The sequence below is a fragment of the Eumetopias jubatus genome, unplaced genomic scaffold, assembly GCF_037043125.1.
Source record: "Eumetopias jubatus isolate StellerSeaLion01/CBP00866 unplaced genomic scaffold, mEumJub1_p1.0 scaffold_4, whole genome shotgun sequence".
Classification (NCBI taxonomy): Eukaryota; Metazoa; Chordata; class Mammalia; order Carnivora; family Otariidae; genus Eumetopias; species Eumetopias jubatus.
In genome coordinates, this window is record NW_028274810.1 from 95,713,648 (window position 1) to 95,729,287 (window position 15,640).

The 15,640-nt window shown below is 63.6% G+C and overlaps 2 protein-coding genes across 3 annotated transcripts in view; both read right to left on the minus strand.

Moving 5' to 3' along the window:
• Positions 1-561: 561 nt before the first annotated feature.
• On the minus strand, positions 562-5,304 carry SLC25A34 (solute carrier family 25 member 34). The gene is made up of 5 exons (XM_028108392.2): positions 4,071-5,304; positions 3,445-3,510; positions 3,205-3,357; positions 2,711-2,845; positions 562-2,057 (listed from the first exon to the last, which is right to left on the minus strand). The coding sequence occupies exons 1-5, from the start codon at positions 4,488-4,490 to the stop codon at positions 1,875-1,877; spliced, it is 957 nt and encodes a 318-aa protein (XP_027964193.1). The 5' UTR covers positions 4,491-5,304; the 3' UTR covers positions 562-1,874.
• Positions 5,305-6,223: 919 nt separating this feature from the next.
• The window catches only part of PLEKHM2 (pleckstrin homology and RUN domain containing M2), a 38,930-nt gene continuing 29,513 nt past the window's right edge, over positions 6,224-15,640 (minus strand). For both annotated transcript variants that reach the window (XM_028108233.2, XM_028108232.2), the window contains 13 exons: positions 14,251-14,479; positions 12,135-12,977; positions 11,792-11,861; positions 11,600-11,690; positions 11,283-11,347; positions 10,840-10,928; positions 9,952-10,084; positions 9,512-9,702; positions 9,028-9,093; positions 8,179-8,338; positions 7,702-7,881; positions 7,507-7,623; positions 6,224-7,234 (listed from right to left, as the gene is read on the minus strand). In XM_028108233.2, coding sequence (XP_027964034.1) covers positions 7,100-7,234; positions 7,507-7,623; positions 7,702-7,881; positions 8,179-8,338; positions 9,028-9,093; positions 9,512-9,702; positions 9,952-10,084; positions 10,840-10,928; positions 11,283-11,347; positions 11,600-11,690; positions 11,792-11,861; positions 12,135-12,977; positions 14,251-14,479 — 2,369 coding nt within the window. In that variant the 3' untranslated portion in view covers positions 6,224-7,099. The remainder of the gene's footprint in view (positions 7,235-7,506; positions 7,624-7,701; positions 7,882-8,178; positions 8,339-9,027; positions 9,094-9,511; positions 9,703-9,951; positions 10,085-10,839; positions 10,929-11,282; positions 11,348-11,599; positions 11,691-11,791; positions 11,862-12,134; positions 12,978-14,250; positions 14,480-15,640) is intronic.

Here is a 15,640-nt window from a genome sequence, read left to right on the forward strand (position 1 = left end):
GGCTGCAGGGTTATGGGCCCAGGGAGCCAACCTGCTGCTCAGGGGCTCCACATCTGGGCAGCATGACACGGGGCGGGCATCTCCAGCACTGGTCTCTGGCCTCTGTCCGCGCTCAAGTTGGGGGCCCACTTTTTCAGGCTCGGCTAGGGCTTGCCCCACAGGGCCTTCGTGAAGCCCCAGGTGTCGCTGTTGCCCCAGCCCCCAGCCTGGCAACTGGGCTCTGCCCCCTCAGCCCCAGTTCTGGAAGGCGGGGCTCTGTGTCCCCACAGCCTGAGGCTCAGCATCCTCAGCCTGAGGTCTGGAGGGAGGGCATCTATCCCCCAACAGCCTGAGGTTGAGATCCGGGTCTGGGTCCTCTCCCTCAGCCGCGGGGCAGCCTTCCTTGACGGCCCTCCCCGTGTCCACTAGGTGGCAGGCCTCCGACGGGTTGGATGCGGTGGGGTGCCACTGGCCTGCCCCAAAACTTGTGGATCCTCCTTTCCCAACTGAGGAGAGCAAGCCAAGGGTGGGGGTTCACGGGTGGGGGAGACTGAGGCTGCCAGCAGAAGGGAGTCGTGGAAATAAACAAAATAGAAAACTTTATTGGTTTGGAGTGTGCGTTGGGGAGCCGTGCCCTTGGAACGGCAGACGTGGGGTGTGGCGGCTCAGGCTGCTGGACCTGGGCCAGTCCTGCCCCTTCCAGGTACTCGGTGTCCATCTCTGAAGCACAAAGGTCAGCGCGAGCCTTAGGAACATACTCAGTGGGGGGGTGTGGCTGCAGCTTGGGGAAAGGGCCCGGGGTGAGGACACCTTAAGCAAGTCACTTCCCTGCCCCGGGCCTCAGCCTCCTCATCTGAAGAATGGGCATCACAAGAGCTCCCTTTCAGAATGGTCATGAGGATTTGTGCAAACGCCACCAGTGCTGGGCATCTAGGAGGCCCTCAGTAAAAGCTCTCAGCTGATGTTACAGGCTGAATTAGGCCCCCCCTCCCCCACATTCATATACTGAAGTTCTAACCCCCAGTCTGTGACTGTCCTTGAAGACGAGGTCTCTACAGAGGTAATTAAGTTAAAATGAGGACATTAGGGTGGGTGCTAATCCAACACGACTAGTCTCCCTATTAGAAGAGATTCGGACACAGGCACAGAAGGAAGACCGTGTGAGGACCCAGGGCCACCAAGGACAGAGGCCTCAGAGAAACCAACCCTGCTGACACCTTGATCTTGGACTTCCAGCCTCCAGACTGTGAGACAAGATCTGTTGTTTGAACCCCTGGTCTGAGGCGCTTTTTATGGCAGCCTGAGCTCATGACGCAGGTGTGACATGACAGCCTCCTGGTGCATCCTGGAGCCTCCCCATGAGTAGTGACACTCGGGGCCTTCCAGCCCCCAGGGTCCTGGCTCCTGCCAGGGGCACCAGTCTGCACTGGGCAGAGCTAAGAGCCAGCCCTGGTTCCATCCTTTCAAAGCTGTGTGGCTTTGGTCAAAGCACTTTACCTTGCTGAGCCTCAGCTTCCTCTTGGTACGAGAGGATTTCACTGTCTCGTACTGTTCGAGGACTAAGCAAGCGGATGCATGTGAGCGACCCGGCTCGTGGTGACGGTTATGCCCCGGAGCGGTTATTGTAATCATGGGTAAGGTCCTGGGATGAGGTAACCCAGGCAGGGAGGGAAGAGAACTTGCAGGAGAACAGAGTGGCTGGTGATCCAGAGCAGAGGCTCAGGCCCTGAATGGGCCAGGGGTCGCGGTTGACCAGAGCTGTCCACACTCTCCTCGGACGTGTGGCAGGGTCTGGGCCTGTGGCCTGCTCTGAGACGGCCATTCCCAGCCGGAGCGGGCCGTCGCTTCCTGCCAGGTCCCGGGCTGTGTCAGGATACGGCGATGAGGGATGCCGCCTAGGTGCCCTGGCGCTGGCCCCGCGCGGCCAGTTTCCGGAGCTCATCCCAGAAGAGCATGCTGAGGATGGTGTGGGGGCCCAGGCGCAGGTAGGCCGGGCCCAGACCCTTGTAGAGTGCCAGGGGGCCCTCCTGCCGCCAGATCTTCACCAGGCAGTCGGCAAGTCCACCATACAGCCGGCCCTGGGGACAGACACAGGGCGGAGGTCACTGCGGGGTCATGGAGCCCTGGCGACCACAAGCGGGTGTGTCTGTGTGTAGGGGCCTCTGCGGCACGTCAGTAGACAGACTCTCCCCAAGCTGGCAACTTACAGAAAGGTGGCCCTTTAGGCTGTGACATTTATGAAGAGACCTCTTCCTCCAGGCAGCCACAGCCCATGCCCCGGGGCCGAGCTTTGGCTAGTGGCACATGAGTGGATTTCGTCCCGAGCTCAGCCTTTGGAGGGCACCTTTGTGTTGAGCACAACCCGCGCCAGGGTACGGGGTGGCCCGTGTGTGTCTGCCGGGCCGTGAGTCCAGCCTGGATTCCTGGCCAGGTTCCTGCACTCAGCAGCTGGGTGACCTCAGGCACGGCACTAGATCTCCCTGACCTTCCGTTTCCTCATCAGGAAAATGAAGGTGGTTGTGAGGCTAGAACAAAATGCAGGTGTGAACATGCTTAGCCCGTGCCCGGGACATGGGTGCTCGGCAAACAAGCCGAATCAACGTGTTGGTGTGTGTGTCACACGTCTGCATGTCTCTGGCTCCGTGTGTGTGTGTATGTGTGTGTGTGTGCGCGCGCGCGCTGGGGCGTGCTCTCCAGCTCCCCACATTCTCCCACACCCTCCCCTGCTCACTCTGCCGGCTCCATCCACGGGCTGATTGTACAGCCGTGTGCTGACCACGTCGAAGGGAGTCATGACGGCAGCCACGGCGACACTGCTGATCATGCCTCCAGCCAAGGCTACCAGCCAGCTGTCTTCCGGGAGCCACTGTGGGGACGGGACAGACTCTGACCCCTGCAGGTGCCCACCTTCCCCTCCCAGCACTTGGGGGCCGGAAGAGCTGGGGGTAAGGGGGCAGACCAGGCCCCTCCAGCCATTGCCCCGGCCCAGCTCCTTCACAGTTCAGGGCTCACTGCCAGGCCGGTCCCCACCCCTGCTGGGCACAGGGGCAGAGCCGGGGTCCTCAGCTTTCTTCGGGTCCCTGTCCGTCCCCTCCCCCTGGGCTTCCCTAGGTGGGGGTCCAGCTGGAGATGTCGGGGTGTGATGAGGGCCCGCACAGGGAGGAAGGAGGCAAATGGCTCTGACTTTGTTGTGTCTGTGGGCAGACTCAGGTGTCCCTGACTCACCTGCTGCTCCTGCACCCAGGCCTTGGCAGAGGCAAAGGTGGCCAGCTGGGCCGCTGAGCCAACCATGACTCTGGGCACGGCCCCACCCACGCCCCGCCACAGCCCTGCCAGGCCCTGCTGCCGCCAGACGGTCTCCAAGGCACCCAGAACGCTCTGTCGGGGAGAAGAGGGGCACCGGGTCACTGGGCAGCCCCTCCAGCCCACCCGGCCTGGGGGGCTCTGGGGAGTGACAGTTCCTACCTGGTGATGGTGCTGGTGCCCCACGGCCATCGCGGCCACCGTCTGGGCCTGCAGCTGCGTTTTGACCTGTGAGAGCGGATGTGACGGAGGACTGGACGAGCTGTACCCCGACGTCCAGGCCTCCAGGAGCCCACACCCCCAGCTTAGGGGGCGTGGGGAATAGGGTTGGGGGGGGGATCTGAGGTCAGCCTGGGTCTGCATTTGACCTTCTCCGGGCCTCTCTGCTCCGCTGGACAAGCTGTTCTGACTATGGGATCATGACTATTCCTCCTCCAGCCTAGGACGCGGGGGCCTCGCTTATTCTTAACTTGCTCAGCCACACAGGAAGACAGGCCACCACGCTGGGTTTGAGCCAGCACCGGTCCTGCCACCCTCTGCCCTCCCCCGCAACCCCGGCCCAGGTCCAGTGGAGCAGGGACCCCAGGAGAAGGAGCATGGGGGCAAGACCCCTGTGGCTTGGGCCCAGGGGCGGATTCCAATCCCCGGGCAGGGGATGTGCCTGGAGCGGCCCCACCCGGCCTGGCCCACCCGACCTGGTACCAGAGTCAGCCTGGAAGGCTCCAGAGCCCCCGAGGGAGCTGGGTCATGGGTCATGGGGTGGTGGAGGATGGGGACAAGGCACTCACCAAGTAAGCAGGGCTCCCCACAAAGGCTCCCAGTGCCCCAGCCACGGCGCCCGCGACCACGGTGCCACCAGGCTGCTGGGTGAGGCCAGCCTGGCCTGCCAGGCTGTAGCAGTAGAAGCGGACGCCATTCATCAGGCCCTGGTAAAGAAGGCCGGCGGCCAGCCCCTTCTGCAGGCCACACAGCCCGTCCGCACGGACCACAGCTGCTACGGAGCCCAAAAAGCCCCTGTAGGGCCGTGGGTAGGTGCCGCGGGCCTGCAGCTCCCCCTGCAGCTGCAGCCTCGTCTTCACCACCTCTAGGGGATTGGTGAAGACGCAGGCCAGGCAACAGGCCGAGGCCCCCAGCACCAGGTCCACAGCTGGGGCAACTGTCTCCATGGCCTCTGCTCCTGAGGCCGGCCGTGCCTGGGTCAGGGACATGGGCACAGGCCCTGGGGTGGTGGCGCTTAGGCTGCCCGCACCCCTGCACGGCCACAGGGCTGGGGACCAAGGGGGCCTGGGGCCATGTCTGGAGGGCAGAGGTCCCAGTCGGGTAGGCCGGTGGCTCCTGGTCTATCTTGGGAGTCCACCTGCTCTGCTCAGCCACCAGGGCTGGCGGAGCCTGGGACACGTCCCCCCTGGCTCTGACCAATCCCAGCCGTCGCTGTTGTCCGCACCTCCCGGCAGGGGTGTGCCTAGACCCTGGGATCTGGGGAAAAGGTCACCTGGGGCAGGAGGGAGATTGGGGGGCGGGGAGAAGCTGCCAATCAGCTGAGACACCTCCTCCTGCTTTTCTGGTCTTCCGGTCGTCCCTCTGGCCCCAGGGCAAAGGGCTGGTGGCCCTGGCCCCACCTCTGGTCTAGCCAGTCCTGCGGCAGCTCAGAGCCCTAGGCCCAGGGGCGACCGCCGGGGAAGGCTCCTGAAACCGCGTGCCCAGGCAATGCAGCAGCTGTCCGCAGCCACCCTGCACCGTCCTTGTGGCTCCCCTTTCCCGGCCTCAGTCTTCCAGTCTGGCTCCCACGGTCTATGGTCCCACTGTCAGGGAGAGCAGAGGGGGCGAAGGGCTCCTCGAGCCCTGTGAAACTGATTTTGAATCCCAGGCTCTGCCATCTATCATGTGTGACCCTGGGCAATCACTTCCTCTCTCGTAGCTTCAGTCTGTTTGTAAAATGGGCATATCAATACCTACCCCAGAGGATTTCTGGAGGACTAGAGGTGTGTGAAGAACATGCCTGGCACAGGGCTTCACCGGTAAAAGATGGTTCACATTCCCCACCCCCACCCGCCCCCACTTCTGGCTCCTTTCACCCCGTCCCTACCTCCCAGGACTTCAGGACCCTTGAGCCATGTGTCTCAAGGAGTGGCCCGTGGCTTCGGTCACTCACCCCATGGGGACTTGCCCCCCCCCGCCCCCGTCCTGCCCCAGTCATGGAGGGAGCCCCTTCTGGGCTGTAGGTTTCCAGAGGAGAGGCCCTGGCATGGAAATGGCCCTTTGTCAGAAGGGACCTCACACCCCTGGGAGCCAGCACCACCTTGCCCTCCTTGGCCTCTGTCCCCAGGGCAGCTCCCTCCTGCCACGGACAGCCCGCATCACCCAAGTCCTAGTCAGAACCAGAGGCAGAGCCACCCTGTCTGGAACCCACCTCGATAGCCTCCATGCCCACCCTTCCCAGCACCCACCCCTTTCCTCCCAGGTGTGAGGGCCTGGAGGTGGCAGTGCAGGGTGCTTGAGCGCCTCAGGGCACCTTCCCCTTCACCACCTGCGCCTGGTAAGCCTGGCAGTACCCTCTGGCCAGGCCCCAGGGCAGCAGCTCAACAAGAAGTCTGGGGACAGCTTGGACTCTCCTGAGTTTATCCCAAATGGCTGGCCCTCGTCCCCAGAGCTGGGGAGGCTGGCTGTGGACTGCCTTGCCCTGGCCGTGCAGACAGGGGACTAGCGGGGTGGCTTCCCCTCCCCTGGGCACTGCAGGAAATAGGGAGAGAAAAGGTCAGGCCAAGAAACCCTCAGGGCCTGAGCTCCAGAGAGCAGCATGGGGGCAGCGGGTGATCGGGCGCCCAGTGTCAGCACTGCACAGCTGACGGAAGAAAATCAGGGAATGAATGGCCGAGGGGCTTTAGAGGGGGGCTGGAGATCCCCCACCTCCCGCCTGGTCACAAAGGGCCCGTGACAAGTCTTGGCAATATAACATGTCTATTTTATTTAAAAAAAAAAAAAACAACCCCAAACCCAGACCATCTGACCTCTTCCCCCAGAGGGCCCGACTCCAGCCAAGCAGGGGATGGTCAGGAGGCCCACCCTGGGACGCCAGGCTGGGGGCTTTGCTCCTCTCCAGGCCCTCCTCCCTCCCCTTTGCTCCCGGCAGAAGGACATGGCCTGCCTCCCGGGTCCTCCTGGATCCGCTGGGCACTGCGGGTTGGGAAGAGGCAGGGGCCGAGGACATGCAGGGCCTCCGAGCAGCCAGGGAGGGGCCGCCCAGCCTACCCCCCCTGCCCCCCCCCGCCCGGTCCCCAGCGGGGGGGTGGGGGGGGCCCTCGCAAGGCAGACAGCAGTGTGCCTGGGGATGGAGTTGGTGAGGAGGGAGCATGCACGGAGGCCTGAGCGTCCAGGTTCCCTGCACAGCCAGCTAAGTGGTCAAAAGTGAACGAGGACGGTGGGGCGCCGGTCCGGAGCCCCGACCCAGGGGAGGAAGGGGGGACTCCTGCTCTCTCAGTCCTTCGCTCCTCCTCAGAGTTGCCATGACCCTCGTCGCTACCCGGAAGAGAGGCATATGCATCTGCATGTGCCGTGCGTACGCAGAGCCCATAGGGCTCAGACCCTCTGCCCCAGCGCCCTCCGGTCACCACTGGCCGGGCGGGATGCCCGAGAGCGTGGAGCACCCGCTCTGCATCCCTGGGAGGGGAGAGACCCTGTCTCGAGCCCCGGCCGATGCTTCTGCCCCCCAGGGCGGGAGTGGGCTATGAACACGGTTGGAAGCCTGGGCCGGAGCGAGGACAGCAGGTGCTGCTCGGCAGGCCTCTCTCGGCCCCCCGGGGTGCCGGCTGGCTCTGCCTCAGCACCAGGGGTCCCGGGAGGCTCTGCCCCGGCAGAGGCTGTCGCTCCGCTGCCAGGCACTGTGGATGAGGCTCAGGGCATCCTCGAACTTCTTGTGGGAGGCTTCCTGGATGGCCTTGTGGGGGAGGTCCACCTGTGTGGGGGTACGGAGGGAATCTGTGAGGGCTGCGGCCGGGACCCCACTCTTCCGGGGAGCCGTGGGAACCCCAGAGTCACCCCCACACCATGGGACCAAGGTCAGGAGCGGCGTTTCCTGGGTTCGACTATCAGCTGTAGCCTCAGGTGCACGGAGCTGCTGGTACAGTGCTGTCCCCAGGCCCCTGACTCCAGCCTCTGTACCGTGCAGGGCACCCTTCCCCAGGGAGTGGCTCCATTCACTCCTCGGGGCCCTGGGCGGCCAGGTACCTGGTAGATGGTTTTCCACCCCGAGCTCAGTGCAGACAGGAATCGGTCCAGTTCAGATGTGCAGCTCAAGTAGATGACCCAGGGGGGGAGGGGCTGCTGGCTGTCGGGGGAAAACTCCTGGGGAGAGCAGGTCCCCAGGTGAGCAGATGCAGCGCCCCTCCTGCAGGGCCTGCTCCCCCCTCCGGCCCAGCTCACCAAGACACAGTACTCCTTGCCCGGTTCAGTGGCCACGGCACTGATGTCAGCCAGCTTGGCCGTGCCCAGGGAGCGGAAGAAGCTGGTCTGGCAGTCCTCGTGGCACGTGAAGAGGCGGTCCTCGGTAATCACTAGGCAGCAGGGGATGCAGGGGCTGGGAGTTACCCCCTGGGGGATGACCTGAAGGGCATTGGCAGAGGGGAGGGGAGAGGCAAGCTGGCGCTCTTCCGGGCTGGCCAGCACCAGCATCCCCCCGCTCCGGCCCGGCCAGCCATCAGACGGGCTCCACCCACCTCAGAAGCGGAGGCGGGGACAGGGGTGACAGTGGTGGCCCTGAGCACTCGGGTCCGCCCCTGGACCCCCCTGCCCTGGTCCTCACGGGCTGCTCCCCGAGCGTGTGGGTTTGGGGAAGGGGCCCCCGGGGATCCTGAACGGGGCCAGGCGGCCGGATGGACGGCGCAGGCCGGAGGCGCTCACCCCTTTGGACACAGCCTGGCAGAGGTGCTGCATCCAGTCGGCCATGGCGGCCTCGCTATCGGCGCTCAGCTCCAGGCACGGCCGGCCGGCAAGGATGACCTGGAAGGCGTGGGGCCGATCCGTGGTGCTGGCTCTCCGACAGCCACCGCACTGCTCCCCCCTGGGCCAGAGGAGGAGGGTGAGAGAGGGGCAAGGAGGGGGCGGGGGCGGCCGAGGCAGGCGGACGCGGCGGGCCTGCACCCGCGGTCCTGGAGGCGGGGGGGCACCAGAAGGCGGTGTGGACCCCTTGGGCTCTCGGGAGAGGCTTACAGCGGCTGGCCAGGCCCACCCCTTTCTGTGGAACAACTTCTGTCTCCAGAATTGCCAAGACCCTTCCAGCTGCGTTAGCCTGGCCGGGCGAGGGGTGAGAACGGGCCCCTAGCTCTGGCCCTCTCAGGATCAGGGCACATTCACTCACACTCCCTCTCTGGGCCCGAGGCTGTCCCCAGGCATGTGTGTGTCCGTCTTCTGTCAGGTCGGGAGCTTCCCAGGGGAGGGACCCCCTCCCCGGCCTGACCAGATCCTCTCCTGGCAAGGAGTTCCTCTTGCTTCCCTGAGCAGGAAGCCGTCCCTCCTCCCCTTGCTCGGGGTGCTTTAGCCCTCAGAGCCCAGCAGACCCCCGGGTACCAGTCAGGCTGCCGGACCGGGGGGGGGCTGAGTGGGGTGGGCTGAACTGACGCACAAGAGGGGGTGTCAGCTCAAGCCAGGGAGGACAGGAGCCCTGCGCCGCAGGCTCAGCCAGAGTCCCCACCTTCGGGCGGCGATGCCAGGCCCCACACCTGCCCAGCCCCCCATCGCCAGGACACTCACCCCATGTTCACCGAGATCAGGGGGGTGACATCAGTGCGGTCGGGATACTGATAGAGGATCCCGTTGCTGCAGGGGCACAACATAGCAGGGGTGAGGCCTGTCTCAGGAACTGGGGGCCAGGTGGAACCCAGATCCCAGGGACGCCCCGCAAGCTGGGGCCTCATGCCCCAGAGGCCAAGGGGCCATCTTCTGTGAAATGGAGGGTGAAGAAGGAACCAGAGGCATAGGAGGGCACGCTAGCCCCTCAGCAGACCCGGGACAGTGAGAGCCTTGGCCACAGCCCAGCCCAGACCTACATCTGTTGCCCCAGATTTCCTTAGGCCCCGAAGATGGCTGGCTTTACACAGAAGCTCTAATATCCCCAGGCAGGTCGACTCTAAAACCCTTGTGGGGGTGGGAGGAGGCCTCCTCGGGCTTCTCTCCTCAATGGCTGGCCCAACAAGCTCCAGGCTGAGCCTGAGGCCGACGCTGCGGGGGTGCCCACCTGAGTACCACGAAGCAAGTCTTCCAGTGCTCTTTGCCCAAGTAGGAGGTGCCCGCCTTGTAATGCAGCATGCCTTCTTTGGTGATGGTGCCCTCAGGGGGTGAGCAGTGGCAGGGGATGGGACCCAGGGATTCATCCATGGGGTCCTCCCAGTGGACAAGCCCATAGAAGTGCACGGTGACAGCAGTGGCCTGGGAGGGGCAACAGACAGAGCGGTGAGGTCTGGGCCCGGCTCACTGATGGCCCAGCACCAGGATCGGCCACTGAGGAAGCAAGGACATGCCCTAGTGGGGCGGGGGACAGGACCCAGGGGTAGGAGAGCCCCGCCCGGGTGGGGGTCGGACAAGCGCTAAAGACCTCTATTTGCCCTGCCTGACCTCACCTTGACACCACAGCTGGCCTCTCGGGGACGATCCCTCCTCTCCACTCCTGGCACTTACCTCACACTTAGACTCCTGGGCCACAAATTTGGCCAGTGCTAGCTTCTCCATGGTGGCATCAGTCAGGACGCTGGGGTAAGGTGGTTCCCGGCAGCCTCTGATCATGGCAGACTTCAAAGAAGCCAAGAAGAACCTGCACAGGGAGTGGGGTTTGCTGTCAGAGGCCCGGTGGGGGGCCACCCCTCAACTGGACGGGATCCTGGCCTGGAGAGGGTCACAGAAACTTCGGGGAGGGAGCTCAGGGCAGCAGGTGGGGCAGTGACATGCAGCAGGCTGAGGGAGCCATTCCCAGTGGCCCTGGGGGCCTGGGGTTGCCGGTGAGGGCAGACCAGATACGCTGGTGCGGATGGGACCCGAGTCAGGATAATGACACCATCTTATTACGGGTCATTTCTGTATGCACTCTGTGGCCCCCGTTTCTTTTTTCTTGTTCTAAAGATTTTACTTATTTATTTGACAGAGACACAGCGAGAGAGGGAACACAAGCAGGGGGAGTGGGAGAGGGAGAAGCGATGCGTGGCTCGATCCCAGGACCCTGGGATCATGACCTGAGCCAAAGCCAGACGCTTAACGACTGAGCCACCCAGGCACTCCTGTGGCCCCCCTTTCTTTCCTTTAGTAACTCATGCCAGCCCCCTTCCTCTCTGGCGGCCACCTAGGGTCTCGGGTCCCCTGAGCTGAGGACAAGAGTCCATCAGTGTGCGTGTACACCCCCCGCAGGTTCCAGGGGGAACACATTTGTTCGCCACTTCTTTGTATCCTACTGCCCACCCCCACCCCACCCCCCCACCCCCCCGCCCCCCCGCCCGCCCCGGCCCAGGGCTGGGGAGTCCAAGCCGCTCTCCAGTCCCATGCAAACGGGAAGGGGGCGGGGGGCGTGTCACTCACTCGGCCAGGGCCCCGTCGGCCGTGTCCAGCAGGAACTGCTTCCTGCGGTTGGTGCACACCAGCTTCACGGTCTGCTGCCCGAGGCCCACCTGCCAGAAGCAGTACCTTCACATGTGCACGGGCCTTGGCTGCTCCCTCGAGGAGGCAGCCGTGGCCGCAATGAGGGCTGGCTGGGGAGGGAGGAAGCACACCCCGGAGTCGCCCAAGGCAAAGCCCCAGAGGCCCGGGACCCTGGCATGAGTTAGGTAGGGACGGTCAGAAATATGGTGGATGGAGAGGCGTCCTCAGACTCGGTTCTTCTCCCCAGCATCAGTGTGGACGCTGCTCTGAGAGAGAAGCTGATGCCTGAGCCCGGGGGTGGTGGGGCCCAGGCGGGGACACGCCGGCGGGAGGCCGAGGAGCCCTGGCCTAGGGTATATGCCAACTGCCGAGCCTGCACTCACCGACACATAGTCAAGTTCATTGTAAGAAACGGCCTCTTCCACCAGGTATGGCTTCTCCGTAGCCCCTGAGACAGGAGACCCCAATGCCTATGACTCACAGTGGCCTCTTTTCCCTCCCCCTGCCCCGTTTTCTAAGACCCGGCCTCCACACCGCGGAGGAGAATGACACGGGGTGCTGTGGCTCCTGGGATGGCGAGCGGCCGAGAGCCGGGGGTGGGGGGGGCGGTGCAGGGAAAGGGAGGGCGGCGGGCCTCATGCTCACGCTGCCCCCAGCAGTGGCCCTGGCCGGGCCCGGGGTTGGGGGGGGCGGCGGGCACCTTTCCGGAGCAGGTAGACGTAGCAGTCCGTGAGCAGCACGTACAGCAGCTGCAGGTTGCCCTCCATGTGCCCAGTACTCATCCGGATCATCTGAGGGGCCGCGACAGAGGAGGGTCAGGCCCCCCCGGCCCCTGCCCGCCCCACCCCGGGCTGCACGCTTTCCCGCTTGCCCTGGAGTTCCTGGGACTGACCTTGAAGAGCTGCTCTTCGTTTTCTCGAAACACATGGATCATCAGCAGGAGTAAGTGATTGTTGTCTACTCTGTGAGAGGGACAAGTGCGGGGGGGTGTCAGGCGAGGGCAAGGGTAGTAGGTGACACAGACCCACACGGCCACACAGGCACCCAGACGGAGCACAGCTGTTGTGCCTCTGCCCCTGACCGGGGGCCAAAGTGTGTGTGTGGGGGGGGGGCGGGGGGGAGACTTACACCCCATCCCACCTCCCAGCCCAGGCTGGTCCTTCCGGGAGTTACGCTTCGTTTATTTGGAGGACAGACACCCACTGTCACCGGTTTTTGAGGTGAGCCCTGCTCACCTGAACTCTGCCGAGTGGGTCATCTCGGATGGGCTCCCCTGCCCCTCATCAACCCCAGAGTCCTCCGCGCTGCTCAGACACGGGCTGGGCTGGTCTCGCTTGAGCTGGCAAAGAGTCTCGTGGGTCCCAGGCTCTGGCTCTGGCACAGGCCCCTCCCCGACCAGGGGCAACGCAGCGTCCACCTCCCGGGTCTCCGGCTCCCGGGGCTCCCTGGGGGCGTCCTCTAGGGGCCCAGGCGTCTGTCCCTCTCTTCCTCCTCCTCTCTCTTCTTGGCCAGCAGTCGCAGGGCTACCAGGAACATGCAGCGGTTGGCCAGGCCCTGCAGGGTCATGGTGGCTGCCACCTGATGTAAGAGTGCTTGGACTCTCGACGGTAAAGCGGTAGAAGTCCATTGGGGCTGGAAGCCCCTCACTAAAGTCGCAAAATGGCGGCTTCTCCGGGGCTTCCCCGGGAGAGCCGGTCCGAAAGGACTGGTCTGGGGACTGGACATGGGAGCACCAGGTGCTGGGGTCCAGCTGCCCGTTGAGCTGGTCAATCACCTTACTCAGGGGCCGCCCCAAGCGCTCCATGGAGGTGTCCTTCATTTCGGGGATAAGCAAGCCTATCTGGCCAGGCTCTGAGAGCTCGCTGCTCTCCGCTGTGCTGCTGGGCCCCTCTCCCTCCTCCTGGGGGGAAGTAAAGTTCGCGTCTGGGGAGGCCCGCCCCAGGCCTGGGCTGCTGACCAGGCTGTCACCATCCCCCCGCCGGGCACAGGTGTCCTGGGTCGAGGAGGAGTGAAGTGGACCAGCTTCCTCATCCGACCTCGTCTTCTTCTTCTTGCCAGTTTTCTTCTTCTTGGTGACCCTGGGACAGTGGTGATGGGGAGACATTTACCACCTGAGTGCCGCAGTACCGGAGAATTAGGCGGGCTGGGTCCAAAGGGGTGATCCTGGGCGTGTGACCTCTGAGGGCACAGCGGGAGCTTCGGCGGTCCTGGGTGATGGGTGGGAGGCCCTAGGCCGGGGGGCGGGGGCGGCAAGAGCAGCTCAGGCCCTGAGGTACCCCCGCTGCTGGCAGAGGTGGGGACCCGAGGAACCCCTGAGCAGGTCCTGTGACTTCTAGCTGACGACAACTGTGCTAGCTGCGTACTGGGGACAAGCACGGGCCATGGTCGGTCACGGCGCCTCTACTTAGCCGTCCCCTTGGGTATGCTGTGAGCTGACCTCACTTCCCATCAGGTATCACTGTGGATAATTCAACCAGAAGTGCACTCAAAGTCTTCTGGGCTCAAACTTCCTTGGTGGCAAGTTGGCTGGGATGGGCCTGGCAAGGTGACCCCAGGTCTGAGCCATTTAAGCGGCTCAGGCCTTGAACCAGTCTGCAGGGTGGGACCCCTGACCCCTGCCTCGGGCCAGTAAGCCTCGGAGGGTACAACATGCACATCTTCTTCTTCGGCGCTTATAGTCTGAGGGGCAGGAGTCAGAGCAAGTCAGGGAGCCCAGGAGGCTCTGGGCCAAGAGCTCAATCTGTCTTGCGCCACCTCCTTCCCTTCTTTTTTTTTTTTTTTTTAAGATTTTATTTATTTGTTTGTCAGAGAGAGAGAGAGGCAGGCAGAGGGAGATGCAGGCTCCCTGCAGAGCAGGGAGCCCCGTGTGGGGCTCGATCCCAGGACCCTGGGGTCATGACCTGAGCTGAAGGCAGACGCTTAACTGACTGAGCCACCCAGGGGCCCCTCCTCCTTCCCTTCTAGGTAGGTCCCTGTCCACATGATGGAGACACTTTTCTTTCAAGGAGCCATGCTCAACTAGGATCAGTATACATCTCAGGAACTGTTCGGTGACATCCAAGAACTGGAAGAATTCCAGTCCGAAGGGGCTTTCTGGCCCTGGATGAACCTGACAAATGCCCCAGCAGCCCACGTGTGGCCCCAGCCGCCAGCCGCGGCTGTCTGTGTCACACCGCCTTCTGGGCTCAGGCCCTCTGTTTCTTCTAGCTCAAAGAACCACTGGAGAACCCCTTAGTCTCCAGGAAGATCCCGGTCCCTCCCCGGGGTGTGGGGTCCCAGTGTGCAAGGACTAAAACGTGATGCTGGGAGCAGACAGGATAGACACCCGGATGCTCCCCAACCCCCAGTGACCTGATGACTTCGAGCTCCGTGCAGGGGTCTGGCAGGTCGACAGCGTGGGATTCGCCCTTCTCCTGAGAGGTGGTGTGCACCGGGGTGGTGTCGGAGGAGGACACGGTCTCTGCCTGGTCCTCACTGAAGGGGTTGTGGCGCTGGGTGGGGCTCTTGGTGGAAGCTTTGCTGCTGGTCGGGTCCGAGGCGGTGGAGCGGGGGCCACTGACAGTGTCTGTGAGGTCTCCATCTGGGAGAGCAGGAAACAGGAGATGGCCTGTCAGACACCATCTGGGGACCCCAGGCCCCCAAAGCATGCCTTAACTCATGAGGGAGGCAGGTGAGCTCCTCCCGGGGCAATCTGATCAGGGTGGCCCTGTTTTAAGAACAGAAACCCCACACCAACAGGACACGGGATTTGTGCTTTAAGAGTGACTTGGAGGGACACCATCACCACTCCACTGGGAACCCGCAAGAGCTCATAGCAATTTGGCTAAGTTCGAGGTAAGAGCCCCAAGGTTAAGCAGCCTCCAGGCTGAAGCCCCTCAGGGACGGTGACTTGGTGCCTCGAGAAGAGATGGGCCACAGACGTCTCAGGTTAACCCTAGAGCCTTCCGTCAGAGGGAGCGAGGGGGGTGCTCGGCAGCCCCTGTAGCGCCGCACACCACTGGCAGTGCTCTGAGGGGCCCCCCTCTGCCCCGCGCCAGAGGCAGATAAAAAGCAACAAAGGAAGAGAGAATAGAGGGAGACGATGGGGATCAGAGAAACAGGGGTGCAGAGTGGGGGCAGGGGCTGAGAGACAGGACAGGGAGTCCAGAGGGTGAGGAGCACGGGGGAAAGGCACAACAAGGGCCCAGAGCACAGTGGGCAGAATGACAGACCAGGGCCACAAGGAGATGCAAAAGGGAGAAGAAAGGTGTGCCAAGTGGCCGCTCCCCAACAGCTGCCTCGCGGGCCCTTCGGCGGCTGCTTCTCTCCCCGACATCGGCACACTCCCGGAGCGGGGGGCAGGACCAGGCACCCCTTTAAGGCAAGAGCCTCCACCTGCCTACCGGTCCTCTCTGGGTCTCCCTCACCCTTGGCTCCACCCTGGGGAGAAGGCGGGGGGGGGGGCACTGCCTCTCCAGAGAGGGGCTGGCCAAACTGCTGCCCCTGCCCCCAACCATCCAGCCCAGGTTACTGGAACAGGAGCATGAAAAGCACACAGGGCATTTATCTGGTGGCAGATGGGAGCCACCCCAGCAGCGAACTGAGGCCCAGCTGTCAGAAGAGGTCGGGTGAGAGGTAATGGCACGGGACATGGGATGTTCACGCCCCATTTGCCAGCTTACACGCATCTTGTGGGCCATTATCTGCCCAGAGGAGACATGGCAAACATGCTTCCCATCCTCAGCCTCATCTGGAAGGGCCC